The sequence below is a fragment of the Strix aluco genome, chromosome 2 (genome assembly GCF_031877795.1).
Source record: "Strix aluco isolate bStrAlu1 chromosome 2, bStrAlu1.hap1, whole genome shotgun sequence".
In the NCBI taxonomy this organism is placed as follows: Eukaryota; Metazoa; Chordata; class Aves; order Strigiformes; family Strigidae; genus Strix; species Strix aluco.
In genome coordinates this window covers 128,915,500-128,935,461 of record NC_133932.1, presented here as the reverse complement: position 1 = coordinate 128,935,461, position 19,962 = coordinate 128,915,500, and the positions used below count along the sequence as shown (strand labels likewise).

General features: G+C 42.7%; 1 protein-coding gene across 1 annotated transcript; it reads right to left on the bottom strand.

Annotated features, from left to right (window-relative positions):
• Positions 1–475: 475 nt before the first annotated feature.
• CTSC (cathepsin C) lies at positions 476–18,692 on the bottom strand. The gene is made up of 7 exons (XM_074816305.1): positions 18,495–18,692; positions 17,154–17,299; positions 8,148–8,314; positions 7,569–7,724; positions 5,891–6,006; positions 2,344–2,475; positions 476–1,632 (listed from the first exon to the last, which is right to left on the bottom strand). Exons 1-7 carry the CDS (start codon positions 18,658–18,660, stop codon positions 1,130–1,132), a joined length of 1,386 nt encoding a protein of 461 aa, XP_074672406.1. The 5' UTR covers positions 18,661–18,692; the 3' UTR covers positions 476–1,129.
• Between the last annotated feature and the right edge of the window lie 1,270 nt (positions 18,693–19,962).

The following is a 19,962-nucleotide window of genomic DNA, read 5'->3' as shown; positions in this document are numbered from 1 at the left end:
CAGAAGGTTACCAAAGAAGCCATCTTCTACCCATGAAATTGGGACTCACCTCTAAGTCACTCCTATTTATTCATGTGAAGAACAGTAAAGACCAGTGCTGCATTAACCAGGTCCTGTGTTGCAGCTGACTTTAATCCTGACAGAAATGGTTAATTCCAAGTGTTACAGTCCCTCCCTTAACTCTATTTTTCTACATTGTATATTTGAAAGGAACAGGGCAACAGATTAACAGAGAGATCGTTGGGGAATTAGCCAATTTACTCAACGACTTGTCCCATAGCCACAGCAAGGACTACTAGACTCCTGGACAACCTTGCCTGATGCTGCTGTGAGAATCTTGGCCTCAGCTGGATCATTCCTAGTTACTTTCCCCTCTCATTGTCCTTCCCCACCAGTTTAGATCCTGCTAAAGTAAAAGGTTCTTAACAGGAAGTTCAAAATGTAAGACAGGTCACTGAAAGAAAGAACCAACTACTTCCACAAGTACAAACTCCTATTGGAGTGGGGTAACTTTTATTGAACTCCAAGACGATCAATTGCAAAGCACAGCAATAAAATCCAGAACTGGAACATTTAGTAACAGCCTGAAATGTAGAACTGGTTTTTATTTTCATAAGGGTTTGACATGCAGTTTTTGCAGGACACTTAAAGCTTTAAAATTTTGTTTTAATCAGTGTAATTACCCAATCCCCCCCAATACACACTTACATTCTAAATTGCAGTGGCTTCCTGATTTCTGAGAAGTAAGGCACTACCATGTCCTTCCAGAGTAGTTACAGATTATCATAGCAAATGCTTCCCTCTGAGATCTGAAGTTCAAGAATGTCCACAGAAGAAAATGCAACTGGTGACTGAAGATGCATATCCAGTGATGAATAACTATCACCACTACTACCAAAACAGCCATTGCATTCTAGGTGATCTACTGCCAGGCTCAAGAGGAAGCCTTCAGTGCACAGAGCAGAGCTAACAGTGTTCCTCCTCTCACCTAGGGAAACTGTTTGCTCCGTTCTGAAGAATTTCATTAAAGCTCCCCTGTTTAAGTCAGGGGACAGATTTTAACCATAGTTTCTAACAATCAGTACATTCTTATGGATGGGGACAAGGCACTGGATGAAGACCTCTGCATTTATAACTTTGGAATAGGAGTTGCAGCCACTGCAATGCTTTCAATTGCACATTCATCAGTGCCACGGCGGATTCTGAAGTAACCATCTTCTCCCCACGAGGTGCCCCAGCTGTTCTTCACAATCCAAAACTTCTCACCACTGTTTGGGTCTGTACCATAGCCCACCAGCAAGACAGCATGATTGGTCAGTTCAAAAGGATTGAAGTCATCCTGCAGCCCAGTGTGATGGTAGATCCCCTCTTTATAAAGCATGAAATCATTATAAACCTCAAAGGCAACAGCCATGGGCCCATGCAGAACAAGCTCAAGTTTCATCAGGGCTTCATTGCAGCCTCCATAGAAACCACCAACATAGTGGTACTCAGAAGTGTAGTAGTGGTAACAGCTGCGCTTGAAAGTGCATGGAGAATCTTGGGCTGTGTAAGGGAAGCAGTCCTCTTCCACCACACCAAAGTCTTGGACATACTTTCCAGCAATGAGATATGGGAAGCCACCATCACAACCTAAACAAAAAAAACCAAACCCCTGCTTATTCCCTTGGAGAGTTATTTGAGGTGGGAGACTCTCCTAGTCAAAATCTTTTGGAATACTTTTAGATACAGAATTGAACAAAACATCAGTGACCCCAGATAAACCTAATATTCCAGTTATCTATAGCTAGCTTTCTGAAACATGTAAGACAAAGTTCACATCAGTGGGAGCTATACTGGGAACACTAATGCATAGACTACGATCTCATCCAATTGCTCCTGACACTCCCCATTATGAAGAGCCATTAGTTACATGAAGTAAAAAGACCTGTCTAACACAGGTACTGTCCTTTGGAAAGCTTCACTCATTGTTTTTGCTCATTTCCCCCTCCCCATATGCTCCTCCTCTCTCTGAATATGCTTTTGGGAGGATACTCAGTTCCACTCTTTCTAGGCATGCATTGCAATTTAGCTATATTTTTAGTCCTATTACTTAGACATTTCCCATTTCCCAGGTAGATCTACCTAAAATCCAGTAACATCCTGAGCATGAGGCCCTACAGTAAGGTGGGTTGCCAACTCTAGAATATTTTCTGCACTCTTTCGAAACAAGAAGCTTGTCAGATACTTTATGAAAAAAATAAATCATGGGTGATGAGGAAGGCATTGAAGCTTTAATATACAGTCTCCTTCTGCAGCATTATTGTTACTGAAAGTTATCTCTGTACACACCAGTGTACTTACCCTGAGAATACTGGCTGCAAGACACAACCTGCTGGGGACTAAAGATCGGTTTCTGAGTGTTGTTTGTGAGGATACGTATTCTTGCTTCCAGCATGCCCATGGAAGAAAATGCGTAACAGCTGCCACATGAGCCTGAGCAGAGGAGAAGAACGAACCATGAAGAGCAGTCAGTAACATAAACAAGGCAAGTCACCTGCATTCAGGTACAACTATTGCAAAGAGTCCGCTGAGAAGAGTCAAAACCTACCAAGCTGAACATTAATAGAGCAAAAACTTTAAACATACATTTAGCTTTTAAGCACCCAATTCAAAAAAACCATAGTTTTAACTACTTCTGAAGGAATACTGAGCTTATTCAATTCAAGAATAAGAGACAATATGTTAATCTTCAGTGTTTTCCAGCAGTATCATTTAAGAACTATGATGTTCCTTCAGAATGAAGCTACAGGGACCACATTAGCAGGGCCAAAAAGGCTCATGACCTACTGCCTCAGACTATAACCCTTTATGGAACACATATGCTAAGGGGGGCAATGAACTATTTTAAGTGAATGCTAACAGTATTGTTCTAGATTTATTTCAACCTATCAATGGATTTAATGCCGCAATTTCCAATTGAAAAAATATTCCACCTCTAGAGCTACCCCTAAAATAACTGACTTTTGAAAGTCTAGTAGTATAAATAGCAGGTTTGACCTAGTGGATTAATCCCAGCTCCCCTTGCTTCCCAAGGGCATGTAATTTTTACACCGGCTTTTCAGAGGCACCTTAATTTCCCTTCTGTTTCCTGACAAAGAGTTAAGTCTCCTTACTTTTTGCATCAAAATTTAGTATTTCTTCTAGTTTTAGGCCTCTTCACTCCCTAGGAGCTTCCTGTAACATATTAAAAACCTTTGGAAGTGGAATGACAAGCATTACAGGGAAGGACAATTACTTGGATGAGGTCCTATTTTATCTACTGATTGTCACCAAGGTGCCTGATTTCCTTTTGTTTCCTGACAGCAGGAAAGTCAAATATTGCAGAGCTATGAAAAGGAGGGAGGCTTGAGGAACAAAACAAAATACTTTCTCCTGAACTGTGTAGGTGTATAAAAGCAGAGCTATTACAAAAGCAAGACTTTGTGAAATTGCACCTTCACTCACTTAGACATATCTCTGAAGAGAAGGGGCAAAATCAGCCTGAACATGAATGCTCTTTGCCCAGCAGGGCAAACTGAAGCAGTGAAAGGTGCCTCCCACTCATTGTACACTCACAGCATCAGAGATGGGCCATGCTGCAAAACACTTTGTTGCATTTTGTGTGCAAAAATGTAAAAAATACAATTAACGACACCATTTCAGACTGGAGTCCGTTGGGGTGGTTGCTAAATTTCTTCCCTGCTACCACTGTGGTACTTGTGAGGCCCATAGCATGACAATCACACTATATCAGCAGGGAGCCAACACAGCTGCAAGAGTAGTGGCTTTTCTGAGACCTCCCACAAATTCTCTTCCAGAGTCAATTAAAGCTTCAGCCACATCACATTCCACTCACTCTACTGCAAAGGGCTGTTAAATTATGAGGAGTGGGGAAGGGACACAACACATCTCATGAAGAATCACCTGACCAGGCTTTTCACCTACTTCAAACTGCAGCAAAAGCTTGCAGAAAGAAGTCAGCAAGAAATTGAAACTGCACTCTAAGGCTAACAAAATCTGTGGGTTCCCCTCTTCTCCTTCTCCCCCCATAAAGTTGATAACAAGCAACAACAGGGCTGTCTTCAAAGATGACATCTCTTGGCTCAAAGATGCAGTTACTGCTCTATGAACAACCCAAGAACTCAACCTTTACTTTCTTGACTATAAGAAAAGCTAACAGGGATCCTAACATTCTGGCAGTAGATATTACAGTCCAAGACAACTGCACTTGCATGAAGCCTGCCATGTCTCAAGGTATATCCCACAGAGAATGCACGCTTCCCTTTTGATTCTTGTCCACTTCAGATGGTGTATTTTTTCATCCTTAGGTAAAGAGCAGTGACTCCACAAGCATGTGAGATATGGGAAACCAGCTCTTATAATTCATGCAGTTCTCTCTGCATGGGCCAGACAACTTGCATCTTACTGCTTGCAGCCTTTTCCCCCCACAGCATTTTCTAATTATTCATCTAATAATCTTAATGATATACAACTAAGACTTTCTAATACCATCATTGTAATGAAGCATTGATATCCAGTGCCTCAGAAAATCATACAAGCTACCATAACCAAGACTTGATTTGTATGTCAGCACTATTTTGCACAAGGTCATCTTTTGGATGTTTTATATTGTGGTGGTTTTTTTTTTTTAAAGCCTAAAAGCTAAAATTCTAATTTAATGGAACAGAATGCATATTTCACAGACATTTAACATACTCAGCATGGATTCTTAGATTACAGGAAAAGTGTAGGCAGCTTTATTATTGGAAGCAACAGACTAGTTCTCATTTACAGGAACTTTGAAGTAACATGATGTGGAAAGGGTAAGTTTGGGACCAAGTGTTCAACTGTTTGGAAGGTAAAAGAGCCCTTGGTATAGTCACAGTTCACACCAGCAGAATGTACAGGACTCATTGGACTATCGTTTCCTGTTGCCGTCTTTCAGTGATGCCATGTGTCAGCTTGGGAGCTAGAACTCCCACAAGTCTTCCTATGCTTCTGCTACCAGGAGTCCAGGTGGCAGAATCTGGCAGAAGAACTAAGCCATAAATGAGGGACCAGTGATCTAAGCCATCCCCTCCCCACCATGCTAATGTTATGCTTCCTTCCCCTTAAAGTTGCAACCAGATAGCTACCAGTAGATCCAAGCTTATTTGGAAATGGTAGAGCAGGGAAGGGACACATTAACTGAGACAATGCCTGGCTCCAGTATGTAACCATCTAATTCAGGCATCTCAGACCACAGTGCTATAAAAGCATTCTCTATAGAATCAACATATACCAGAATGGTATCCCTTTAGGTCTATACTTTGAGCTAAATACTTCCTTATCACAGTGGCAAACTAAAAAAAAAAGGCTTTCACAAATATTCTGTATCTATCAGTGTCCACACTTTTCACACTAACTTGCAACTAGCCATTTAAGTAACTCCTACAGTTATCAGGGTGATAAGAGTTGGAGGCAGTATAAACAATTTTCATGGGTTTATTCACTAAAGCTGCATGACAATTTGCCACAGGAATTAGGGAAAGAATTAAATGTACATCAGTTCTGTCAGTGTGCAGAAAACTGTGACTGAGACTGCTTGGACAAAATTTGACAGCTGTCTTTATGCAGGGCACTGTGGTCATTGGCTTTCACTCCAGCCAGACACACTTTTGTTTGGGTAAGCCAATACCACCACCTATTTTGGCACAGTGTTGTCAGCCAGGATTCCACCCAGTTTCCACAGGTCATTCATAGTAAAGGTGTGATCAGCTTTATCAGCTGCAAGACTAGGCAAAACCTTCTTGTTAGCAGCAAATTACAAAGCACAGCAAAGGAGCTCTACAGCATTTCATTCAGTTTTGATTTTTTTCTTTTTTTTTACCTTGATTCCGAACAGGGCTGACATAATTGACACCACTCACATTTCTCCAGTCCCAGGATTCTGGCAAGCTTGAAACTTTTTTGAGTAACTCGGGTGTTAGAGGTGCAGGCTTTGGTCTAAAGAGAAAATGCTTTTGAGTAACATTTCACACTCTAAGCAAGGAAACAATCACATAACGCTCTGTTGTCATCTTCTGGCTTCTACTAGTTGCACGCACTTCACACTAAGCAATTGAAATAGTCTCCATCTAAGCTGAGTGGGTGTCAGTCTCAAGAGATTAGTTTCAGCAGGATGCAAGACCTACTCAAATCCCTCCCTGAGGGAACTATATTATGAAGTATCCACAAACTGGTGAGGTCAAATACTTTTGAACCAATCTGAAGTGCTGAAGTAACTCTCAGTGACTGTAGCAATGTAGCTCTACAACTGCAATTTCACACCTTTGCCATCACAAGGTGTCCAGAATACCTGACTGCAGAAGGCAGCATGCACTGACAGCACCAACAGACTATTTAACTGCAGACAGACATGGCTGACACCAACACTTCAATAACTGCAGTCCCACTTGCCCTGCAGACTTCCCTAGGGCAAGTTTTTACCATGACTATTGAAGAAGTATTGGATGTTACTTGCCCTCATTTACCACTTGCAGCCAAGTGATGCTCATATATCAGTCAGTCAAGAGCTTCCTGCACTCAGCTTTCACACCTGATGCTTGTCCCATAAATCACACATCAAGTCCCATTCACAAACACCAGACCCGGAAATCTGTTCTAAAAGCATAAGAGGGCCAGCAAAATACTGTCATGGCACTGCATGGTGGGTGCAAGAGAGCTTCCAAACAGGTTACTATATTTAAAACCATCTACAAGGAGACTTCCATCTATAGGATGGAACCATGATAATCTGCATGATACTCCCACACAAATCAATTTTTATTGCGTTGTAGAACCTTCTAAAAACATACAATTGCCATGGCTTGGAAAAGTGAGTAGCTTTCCTACCCACAGTAGTATCAGAGTAGAAAAAACAGAGATACAAAGAAGGTAAAACAGCTGTAAGGAAGGGAAACTTCAGATCAAAAGAACTCTAGTCCTCAAATTAAGAGGACCATGTGTCCATCCCCATTACCATTCTCTGCCATGTGATCTGCAAGACCCTGAAGGCACTCTACTTCATGCTCTTCACTCTGCTCCTGTTAGAGTGGACTCTAGTTGCAGGCATGGCAAATTATCAAAGTAACCAGGGAATGCCCTCAGAAAATATTATTCACATTTAATAGCAGAATGATGTTCACTGCTTGTGAACTGCAATTATGAACTAGCAGAACCAGGAAGATGGTCAAGCAGAAGCTCATGACTATGGCAAGCAGCTGATGGGTAGACAGGAGAGTGACAACTGAGACTGTCCCCACTTCTTCCCTGAACATAAGTTCAGCAGCAAGTTACTGGACAAGAATAAAGTGTAGATGGCCCTATTTGTCTCAAGTGCTTGAGACAACAGATGCTCGGAATAATCATTCAAATATATTGGCAGTCCATGAAAATGAGCTGGAAAGCCTTGAAACTTGATTAAACATCTGAACTACAAGCCAAAACACAGTCAGGAAGAGCCAGGACAAATGTAAGCAGATTCTTTGCAGCAGTGGGGTTTATGGCAAAACAAAAGGCCGTAGTACCTTGGAGCTCTGGAATAGACACCCCCAGCTCTTCTAGTTAGTTCTTCCAGGGCAAAGTTCTCATACTCCTTGTATCTTGCTGCTCTCCAGGACTTCTGGTGGGCATTGATAGCATTTACAAAGTCAAAGTTGTGCACATAACGTCTGCTTGAAAGTCTGCAAACAAAAGCAACCAAATAAACCGTAAGAGAAAGACTGGGATTGAAAATTTAAAAAGTGTTCTCTAAACTGAATATGGAAAAGACTCTCTAACTCTCGAAGAGTCTCCTGGTAGGTTAAGAAACATGCAATTATTGGATCAAGGCAAGGTTTCTGAAGTTTGAGACAGACTAAGTAGAATGATACAATCATCACCTTTAGACATGCCAGTTTTGTAATTGGCCTTCAGAGTGAAGGAGCATCTGTGTGATGCAACTGGCACATCCTCCCTCATCTTTGTGCACTCACGTTTATTCCCGACATGATCACTGGCTTTAACTTCGCCCTCAGTCACAGAATTGGTCCATATGGTTTTAGCCGAAACCTGAAGCAGTTACCAAACATTTTATTCCAGTAAAAGGTTACTTATCTGTTGTTTACCTTCCCCTGGGCTTCTGGAGAGGTAGCTCATTTATGTGAACATCTGAGGGAGATGAAGAAATCTTCCGTCCGCTGAAACAAGCCCAGTTGTGGCCAAGTACATCGTGTACCCATCCTGGTAGAGTCTCATTACAGTAGCTGGTTACATTCTGGCCTTCCTTTTTGTACTGTAATGTGAAGAGGTTATGCTTGTGTTGAGTAGATGCATATGTTAGCACAGCAGTACTCCCTACCCACCCAGCTGTTTCTTGCCTGTGTTTCAGAGGAAGTGTCCAAATGTATATTCCAGATCAATCAGTATCATGTTTGATTTCAAGACAAAGAAGCATCAAGAAAAGGTTAAGCAGATGAAAGGGAATGATTCTTTGTCCTCCTCTAGCAATTTGATAAGCAGGTTGTGACTTTCACTTTTAGCAACAAAGCATGCATTAGTATCAGTATCAACTAACAGGTGCTAATTGCTTGGGTCCAACAGTTACTTTCTAGGCAAAATGTAAAAGACCCCTTATTACTTGTCCTTTTCTTCAAGGCCCTGTAGCTTCTTGCACCAAATATGTGACTAGTCAAACAAACCAACCCTGAGCCTGAAAAAGTTTGAGAAACTAACACAGCAGCATGAAAAGTAAACACAGGGAGGATGGCAAGTTTCTCACCCAGTAACCTCTCAGGGAAAACTACAGCATTTCTGTTTTAAAAGTCAGAACCAAAGATGAGACTTCCTGCAACTGCTTTAAGTTTGCGCTGTGCTGGAAGAGCATCAAGAAACAGTTTCACCTTAACTATCAAAATGAGACAATAAGAAATGATGATCCATTGAGAGCAACTCATTTGAAGTTGGCAGTGAGGGGAGTGTTACTAAAGCCTCAAGTCCCAAGTCCTAATACTTCCTTATTCAGTCACACAAGTCTTCATTTTACCACTGAAAAGGAGTAATAAGTTAATCTATTCAGTAAAATGTGTCTTCATACAACAGTTAGCACAAACTCTCCCCAGCTGCACAAGTTTCCTGGATTAGCAATTCTTTGACAGTAGAATGTCCCAGTGGCAGGAGGCGGGGGAAAGATCTTTATGGAGATCTTTATTCATCTCTTAAGGTTAAAGTTTATTTTGTATTAAGCTACACAGGAGCCTGAAAGCCCCATGCAACAAAACCTTTAACTTCACTCTTCTAAATCACACAATCAGAGTCCAAGTTTTCTAGTCCAAGAATACTTTATTAAATCCCATCCCATTCAAGTTGCACATGTACAATGGTACAGAGATTTTGTAGCTGTGATTCAACAAAATGCTTGCTCACTCACTCTTCACTGAAGAAGGTGGTGGCTTACAGTGATTGAAATGCCTCAAATAAAGAGACTGAGAGGTTTGTGACTATGTCAGTGCTCTGTGGGAAATCTGAAGAACACAATGAAATAATTAAGTCTTATCAGAGGGATAAAATTAAAAGGTTAATCCTCTAACTGTTTTAGAACAATGGGAATTTGCTTTGTCCCCAGTTCAGAGGTTGCAGAGGCATCAATCACATCTACAGCCTTGCTTGTCCAGCAAGGCAAACATGTTTGCTGACCAGAGCAGGATGGGGGCACTAGGAGGCTGAGCTGTTACCTTGTTCTATTCATCCTATCTTACCGTGCAGGGTTGTGCCATATGGGAAATAACTACACTTGGCCAAATACTAAGGGCAAGGTTCAGAGATGACTCTTGAGAAATACTGTCTTCACAACAGCATTGCTAGAAATCCAGACACTACCAAAAGCAACAAGTTACTGGCTTTACATCGGTAAATTACTGTGAGTCCTTTATTTGGCTCTACATGATAGTGTAAATTAATACCTACCTGTCTTCTCCATCTAAAAGCTGCCACAGATTAAAATAAGACCAAGCACAACCATTCTTGATAAGTATATGCCTTTAATCTGAATTCTTGAAGATTATTTAAGAACAGGCCAGATTCCTGCAACAGTCAGATGCAGATCCTGCCTAGAATGGAGAATTACATTGAATCAAAACAAGTAGAACAGATTTGGGCCGTCTTCATGGGAAAAAAGGTACTGAGTTATCTGCTAACTAAAAAATTAAAACAACTTCCCTTTTTTTTTGTCCTAGAAATCCCTTTTTCTAGATATTAAATTTATTGCTCTTTTTAAAGATGTATATAGATAACCAGAGTAACAGATAACACCATTTGTGCAGCTTATCTTCCGGGGAAGTGAATTTAACAAGTTTCTTATGCTGTTCTTTCAGTTAAAACATATCAGCAAAACTAGGAAGGAGGTGAGGGAACAGTGGCAATGCTTCAAGATACACAGGAGATAGAAACCAATTTCAGACAGTCTGTGTAGAAGCCTAAAATTAAGCAGTTCAAGTCCTCTGTAGCTACCTTTTTGTAGTCAGACTGTAAACTACTACTGAACTGTCTTTAAAAAGGGGACATGGAGACTTTGAGACCATAGCCAATCAGTGACATATAAGGGAATTGAACTCCAAGAGCCATTTTCAGCTAGGAAATTAAAATATACCCATAATGTTTCAATTTGTTTTTTTTCCCCTCTGGCTAATATTGAGAGCCACTGATGTAGAGCAGTGGTGGAGAAACCTTTAAAAAACCCAATACTTATATTACTTCTACAGGCTAGTTAACTCCCCAATGGGCCACATGCTAGAGGAAATAAAATGGGATAGCAAAGTCATCAATGCCATGACAATGACACCCACTGCTTACTGCCGTAACATACACTGTCAAATCAGTATTTCATTCTAAAACCACATGCAACATTTCTTATTGTGACCAGAGATGGACTCTGACAGATTAGATCTAGCAAATCTAACTGTACCAGTTTTAGAGGACCTACTGTGAGTATGCCTGCCCAATCAACAGTCATACAGGGGCATGGCACCATTGCATGAACAACCATTGACTCAGGCAGATGCAAATTACAGCGCCAGACCCAACCAAAGCTGTCAGCACAGTACCCAGCACATCTGCAGAACTCAGAGAAGCATCCTTCATGGAGGACAGCTGCCACACAGCTGTGACCACCAGGAACTGCCAGACAACTGCTACATTCACTTCCTCTACAGACTTAAGATGGTTTTCACTTTGAGTTAATAAAAGACCACTGCAGCCATGACACATGTGATAATTTCATCAGTCAATGCTTATGTCTGCAGCATTAAGTAATCTCCATCTAGTGATCTGACCAATCTGGAACCACTCCTGTAGAAAGGCACCCAAACTTTATTCACAGTTCAGATTCTGAGGTTTGAAAACATTAAGCTTTAATTCTAGTTCAAATGCATATTTTTTATCAAGACTGACAACTCCTGCGCCTTTGCCTAATGTCAGAATTTAGCCAAGTAGCTCCAACATTAACCTTGAAAGTCTTTATGTACCTAAATTTCAAGGCTTGCTATTAGATACCTGAACGTAGATGAGCTTTTTGGTACACTATACTTTTACTAAAGTTTTTCCTGTGTTGGTCATCAGTACATAATCTAATTGCATGTTCAATTCTAGTCCTGGTAAAAAAAATGCAATTGTTTAACACATTCTTTAAGTTTTTCATCTCCCTAAGAGGAAAGCAAGAAAGGACAGAAACCTTATTGGACACAGCATTTTAACAAGGATTCATCAGTGCTACATACACAACCTGCCATCTCATCCTCTTTTACATCTATTGTTCTCAGTTTAAGCAATGTTCAGGCAATAAGCCAATTTGACTTCCAGGAGGCAGGACTACCCTATACATTAAGCCTGGTGGAAAGACTTACCACTCATTTGTCAAATTTAAAAGTGTGCCTAGGCATTTTACATTCTTAATTATAACAGGATTGCAGACTTGTAGATGCCCTACTGTATGAAAATACAGAAGATAGTATTATCAGAACAAAGGACTGCATCTTGCTACTTGATATAAAATACAAGCAAATATCAGCTACAGATGCATTTTCTTTCCTCTAGGGAACACTCTGCAATTCAGAGATTTATGCTTTCAGATTTATGCTTTAGGGAAGCAGCAGTTGCACACAGTTAAGGAAGCCCAACTAAGACAGGTCAGAAATTAACTTTCAATGGATTTGCAGGATGATTAAATAGCATTAAGAACTCTAACACTTATTTTAGCAACATGGAATAAAATGCATTCCGATTTTTTAATTCTAAAATTTAAACATTAACTACTGTCACTTGTCTAGGCTGATTATTTCAGAAGGGAAGTCCTTCGTTTTAACCAAATTTGGGGGCACTGGGGAAGAGACGTGACAAAGATATCACCAGGTCAGTCTGGAAAAGATTAATAACATAGTAGTGGAAGATCCTGTAATCTATTTTTTTTTTTGCTAAAGTAGCACTAATGTTTTAATATGAAAAAATGCCAGACTGCTGATTTTTGCTAGATGACATCTCAAAAGTCAGAAGTGGTACCACTTAGTACCACTTAGCTTAAGGCACAAGCAGTGAGAACCTTATCAGACTGTTACATTAAATGTTACAAAGATACCAAATAATTGAAACAAGTTAGCCTCAACTTTCAGCCTCACTCCAGCTTTTTACACTACGCTGTTCCTATTTCTTTTGCTATTCCTTGGAAAAAAAAAAATCTTTAAAGCCTTATATCTTGCATAGTCCTACAGAATTCTTATATCATCCAGCAGGAGCACATGCTCAAGCTTCTGCCGAGAGTGAGCACACTAACAGCACATCCAAGTTCAGTACAGGGACATTTCAGCAGCACACATTAAATAAGGAACAAGAGCATTCCCATAAAACAAACAAGTTATTTTGTGCTGCAAAAAACCACCAGGCAGAGTAACTATAACTGGTGAGAAGCAGAATTCAAGAATGCAGTAGGATGATGCATTTAACTTGACAAACCTTAAGGGACAAGTCTATGTACAGCAATGGTTAGAAATAAACGGTTAGAGCTTCTTTACTTAAGCTACTAAAGCAAACTGAGAAAAAAATACATTGATAAGCTCACCCAATCCACTACTTTGGTGTAGAAAGTCATTCCCCCACAGCCCCCAGACACAATAACAAGTAACTTGTAAAGGCAGTGAGGCCCTACAAAAATTTTAGTGGGCGTCTTGTTTAGTAAGCCAAGGAACAAGAGGCTATTAAAAACTCAGTGAAATGCATCATCAAACGGGCCATGTCTACATCCACACAGTACAGGAGCTCTGATAAAGTCACCATTTAGACAAGCCCACAGCATTCTTATTAGTAATTAATAGCTTCATTCTTTAACATTAAGCAAAAACACACTGGAAGTTCAACTAGCATCAGTTGCATTTCTATGCTTGAAACACATGAAGTACTGTATTGGCTTAAATACTGCTGTTCATTTTGCCTAGCAACTCCATCCTCTGTTCAATGGCATAATATGAGGAAAGTGTTAAACATCATAGTAGGTAAATCAGGATGCTTTATTTGCCCTGTAACCATGATAGTGTTTTAGCCACATAATTTATCTTTAGTGCAACATAAACAGAACCTGAAATTTATGAGTGGTCTTTAAGCAATGAATACTTTCCTGACAAGCCCAAACCTGAAGCCATGGAAGTAGATGTGCAAGGCTTTCTGTGTAATGGCTGCTCCATGAACCAAAAAGTTATTCCACAATCAAGTGGTAACTCCAGAACAGTGTTCACACTGGGAGGTTATTCCAGAGGGAAACTAAGGAATTTTACCAAGTAGTAAAAACAATAGTAAATTACTCCGTATTAAACATATTAGTTCTGTACCTTCTTGCTGTAAAGCAAGAGACTGCCAGTAAATTCTTCCTTTCCATTAATTCCAAAGGGACCTTGTCTAATGACTTTCCACATTCTCAATAGCAATCAAGGCTAAGCAATATTCTAAGAGATTGCTTTTATGCTTTCCTCTTGCTGCATTTCCAGGGAGGCAGGCCATCGCCCATTAGCATTCTAGTCTACTCTATTTTACTCCAAGGGCTTCTACATTATGACCAACACTAAGTAAGTAAAGTCTGCTATGTTTACATTACTTTTAGGTGCAAACAGTATAAGTATTTTAAACAATACACAATCATTCTTCAAAACCCTCTGAAACATGCACTGAGCAGCGTATATTACTTGTCCCTTAGAAGCTCTACAGTAGAAGATGATAGAATAGGTCGTAAAAGAGCATTAACTGCATTTGATAGAAGAAAACACATTTTCACTTTATACCAAGACTAGATATTTTGTATTTCCATTTCATATGTAATGCAGTATTTACCAGATTAAAAGCAAACAGATATGCACATCTAAATATGTCACAACATCAAGTAGTTCATAAGGAACCACTTCGTCCCCCCAAGTTCCTACTGGTGGTTGTGAAATAACAGTTTTGCAGATAGACAGTACTGCAAGTTGTTGTCTAACAAAGTCAAATAGTTGCCTGCAGCAAAAAATGCATTTACCAAGTGCTATGCCATTTCCTCATGCTTTTCAGCCATTATACTTGCATCTCAGTAATCTGTTGTTTCCTTTACAGCTGCAAAATTACAGAGGGTAACTGAATTGGGCTCTAATCCTCTCTATAATATTTAAGGAAAGAAGCCTTTAATTTAAGCATGTCTTGCCAATAGAGTCCTTACTACTGAACAATGAGCCAAACAAGCTTGCTATTTCTCAATACTAAATGCAACTGCAAAACTAACAATTAATCCATTTGCCTACAAAGGGCTAAGACATATTCATGACTGTGAAACACAAGCTATTGTGCACTGCTACTGTATATTTGGCTTATTTTCTTTTGAGCAGAAGGTTGGATCAGATGACCTCCAGAAGTTCCTTCCAGCCTAAATTATTCTGTAACTCAGTTTTGAGATATTGTTTAAGAGTACTCTTGCAAAGTAATGCACTTATGTTTTCATAAGCACAGAGGAATATGGGAGATGAGTACTTATCAGTCACTTACATCTCACAGGGATGTATTTCACAAAGTATAGACAGCAGCAGTAGAGCCTTCAGTGACTCTCAACTCTCATCAAATTGGTGCCTAACGGCTCCATTCACTTTCCAGAGCAGGCCACTCACTGTTTCTGTGATTAAATTCCTCACACTGAAGAATCAGTTTGATAATCAACACTTGTTTCAACTGCTCACCATACTGGCTTGTAAAGCAACTCTGCATTTCAGTGCAAAATATCAGCCTAAGGATTCCCAGTCCACTAGTTCAACTATATTCCTCCTCAGATGAGTCCACCAAGTCCAGTAATGACTGCTGAATTCCACCTGCCAGAGAGGACATCTCAAGCCTGAATTCATGGACAATACCACAACATACTTCTCTGCCCTCAAGGAAGCAGCAATTCCTGTCAGTTTTGAGGCTGGCCCTCCCACTTCAGGGAAGCTCACAGAGGTGCCTCTGCCTGAGATGTTTCAGAGTAATTCTGCCCAGTTAGAGTACTTCAGTGTCTGTAGTTTTTTTGCTGTATGAACTACATTGGCAATTTCGTGTCACTACCTTATACAGATGAGAGAATATCATCAGGTATTTCTCTCTCACACTTTGCTTTTGCTCAGGTATAAGACTTATGTCTTACGCAGAAGCATTCTTATTTCAAAAGTTCACAGTTATAAGAGTGCAGTAGTTTTGGCAGAGAGTTAATTTTATTTATAGTAGCTCATACAGTGCCATGTTTTGGATTTGTGATGACAATAGTGTTGATAAAACAGGGATGTTTTAGTTATCGCTGAGCAGTGCATACACAGCATCAAGACCTCATCTGCTTCTTACACTGCCCCACCAGCGAGCAGGCTGAGGATGCAAAAGAACTTGGGAGGGGACACAGCTGGGACAGCTGACCCCAACTGACCAAAGGGATATTCCATCCCATACAACACCATGTTCAGCAATAGAAGCTGGGCAAAGAAGATAAAAAGGGGGACATTCAGAGTTATGGTGTCCGCCTTCCTAAGTAACAGTTACATGTGATGAAGCCCTGCTTTCCTGGAAATCACTAAACACCTGCCTGCTGGTGGGAAGCAGTGAATGAATTCCTTATTGATATATTATTATATACGCATCTTTTGCTTTACCTATTAAGCTCCCAGAAAGACAATTTAAAGCAGAAGTAACTTTACCCTCATTACTACTAGCCAAGGTTCAGAGATTTTTTGCTTGGACAAGGCCTGGGTGTTTACTATTGGCTCACCCGAAGCCAGACACAAGATCATGCTTTCTGAAACATCCAAGAAACATGTTCATTGCTCATTGCTCCTGCCAAGGGCTACACTCACCATCTGAGCAGTCTTAATGCACAAAACATCTATCTCCCAGGTAGTAAAGTCATTCTGGAGAGACTGCTTCAAGACACCCTCCAGATTCATAATGCCACTCACCAGGACAGCAGCAGAGTGCTCCTCAGTAAGTGAGTCTTCCCCTGTCTAAGCCCTGCCTACCAGCACTGTTTTCAGCTTGATCTGAAGTCATTAACATTGAATGGAGAAAACAATATTACCCCAAAAGAACAATTATAGGCAGCAGAATCCTTAGACATTAAAGTAACATTCTGAAACAAAATTGAAAGATCATAGAAATCGTCCAGAAAGGAAAGCAGATGGCCTTTCTAAGGTTTTCATGCATTTGAGAACATCTGTAATGAATGATAAAAGAAACGATGCTTGCTATTTCACTTGGGTCCTTAGTATCAGGAAAAAAACTGAAAGAAAATTCCAGGCTACAGGGAGAGTTAGCTTTATGAAGGCCTTCAATGCCTTTAAGCATCCCCAGAAAGGAAACCAGCAGCATCTATAAAAGATTTTTCAGATAATGCCCAGTGTGGAATATAAATACCTTTTCCCTCCCTCTCCTCCTTACCCAGCTACTGATAACTCTTTCCTTACATTAAAAAAAAAAAAGTTATGTATCTGGTAATAGAGCCAAAGATAACCAAGTGTTCCAACCGCCCCACCGTGGAACTTGGGCACTAAAGAGAAGCCTAACTACAGGCTATTTTAGCAACAGTCAGTGACACAGAACACACCAAGTTAACTCACCTTAAAAAATGCAAACCACTTGTAGTCATTTATCACAATTTCAAAGCCTTGATTGTAAATCAAAGTGAAGAAACCGTAGTTGCCCAGACTATCCTGAGCCACATCTAACTTCTGAAGACTAACAAGCACCTTTTTTTCCACAGGCCCTGCAAGAAATACAAACATTATTACATGATTACTGTGTGGAAAAAGTAAAAAAAATTAGAACCAAGAATGTTTTTATTTATTTTATTCCAAAAGATGCTAAAATACACTTGTTGAATAGTCTTCTACAAAAAGGCATCAAGCAAACACACTTCGGGGACTTCACTTACCTGTCAGTCTACATGCTCATTCTTTCCACTACTAGACAGTATTTGCACATTTAATTACCAACAGTAGCAGCACCAAACAGCTGCTACTGGGAAACATCATCTTATTGAAACATAACTTGCTATACACCTACACAGGATGCTTTGTCACTCAGGCACTGTGTCTGCAATGACAGATCTTCCCCTAAAACATCTGGGATCAGGTTTCAGCCACCCCAGCTCTTCACACCAGTGCTCCCTCCATCACTGGCCTCGCCTTCACTGCTCCAACCTGCCACTTGCCTCAGCTGATCAAAAAGCAAATGATTTAAAAAAATGCAAAGTATCAACTATTTTAAAAGTAATACTGACATACAATAATCAAATCATAACTCCATGCTATTATTACCCCCTCAAGGGAAGTGCTATTTCTATTTCTCCTGATGCCATCAGGCTCCCTCGGCAGCAAACCCACCGCCGCTGACCAGCTGGGAGCTGGACAGGTGTCACCCAAACGCAAAGCTGCGCTTTGCTGCCGGGATCAGCCGCTTTGAGGGCAGGCTGAGCTGAGCTGGGACGGAAGGTACCAGCGGGCTGCGAGGGAGGAAGACGTGAGCCAGCATGAGCCAGTGGTGCTCATGACGAGGCCTAGTTCAGCCCAAATCGAAACAAACAAAAAAACCCAAAAAAAACCCTAAGTGGAAGAATAACAGGGCTGCCCGCAGTGGCCACCCAGAGCCAGACTAACGGGAGTGTTTCAAGCTGCTTAATTCAGATTAAGCTTTCTCTGCCTTAAACCTGGCAGGTTGCTCCGCACGAAGCCGGCAGCACGGGCCGACCCGCAGGTGCGGGAGGGCCGCCACGGCCGAGCCAGGAACCCTCTTCGCCGCCGCCCGCTCCGGTTTTAGGGCCTCACGGCCGCTCCCCCCCGCCCTGCTGCTCCCCCCAGGGACACCTGACCCCCCACCCTCTGCGCGGGCGGGCCGACCCCGGGACTCCGCGGGCCCCGGGGAAGCGGGACGGGATCGGGGCCGAGCCGCCGCGGTCTCACCCGCCTGGGAGCAGTTGCCGTGGCGGCCGCCGCCCCGCCAGACGCGGAGCTCCCAGTCGCCCAGCAGCTCGGCGAAGGAGCAGTTGGCCGGCGTGTCGGCCCGCACCGCCGCGGGCAGCGCCGCCAGCAGCACCAGCGCCGCGGCCCACAGCGCCCGCCCAGCCATGGCGCCGCTCCCGCCGCCCGCCGCCGCCGCTGCTGAAATGGGCCCGGGCGCCGCGGCCTCCCCGCCCCGCCGCCTCCCCGCCCCCGGGCCCGGGACCGCCCCGGGACCGCCGCGCCGCGCCGGGAGGGGCCGGTCCTCCGCGCCTGCCCCCGCCGTGGGGCCTGGGCTGGGCTGCGGGTCGTCGGGGGTGGGGGAAGGCCGGGTTGTGTCTGTAGGTCGCAGCTCCGGCGGAGGTGGGGCATGCTCCCCGCTGGGGAAGGCGGTCACCCCCCTGAGGGCCTCGACTAGGAGACGGACCCTCACCCAGCTCGCAAAGATGTCCTCCTCCCCAGTGTCCTTCCCAAAGGTCGTCCTCTCCTGTAAAGGGCGCCTGCCTCCCCTAAAGACAACGTTCCACACAAAGGGCAACCTCCTCACTGAAAGGCAACCCCCACCCCAAAAGATGTCCTTCTCGACCAAAGGAGTCCTCCTCCCCAAAGGGCATCCTCTTCCCCAAAGGGCCTTCTCCCCAGAGGGCATCCTCGCCTGCAAAGGGCACCCCCCGCCCCAAAGGGCATCCCCCTCACCGACAGCCATTCCCCACCCCAACAGATGGGAGTCCTCCTCCCCAAAGGGCATCCTCATCCCCAAGGCCCATCCACCTCCCCAAAGGGCATCCTTCCCCCCAAAAGGGCAGCCCCCTCCCCAGATCCCCTTCCCCCCCAAAAGGGCAGCCCCCTCCCCAGATCCCCTTCCCGCTACCCAGACCCAGGCCTCCACACCCGAAGTCTCCTGCAGAGAGGGGCAGGCCAGCGGGGTCAGTCCCTGCTGTTACTTGAGGCAAGTGCCTTGCAGCTGCGGAGGACGAGGCCACGGGTTTAGCGGCACAAAGTGTCTCAGAGTTTCCGCAGCAGCCACCCGTCATGGCCAGGAAACCGTACAGCGCTGGTCCTGCACAGAGTGTGGGCCCAAAAAACCTGTGCCCCCTTTGAGACCCTTTGTACACAGCAGCAGTCAGCAAAAAGCGCAGAAAATTCTTGCCGGAGTTGGAAGCTTTAGTGCCATGAAACATCTTGCATGTCCAGCAACCGGACTGTTTGCAGAGGACGGGTGTTGTTGAAGGGTAGAGATGTCTCCCCCAGTCGTGCACATCTGAGTGCAGCTCTGAGTGTGCAGGGAAGTGGTGCTTGTTCCACTGTCTCTGCAGATTCAAAACGTGCATGTTTTCACATCCTCAAAGCTATATATACAATCAAGAAAGCTAAAAGACTTACTAATGAGTAAACATACCCTAATTTAAAAAAAGAGTTATATGAAAATAAC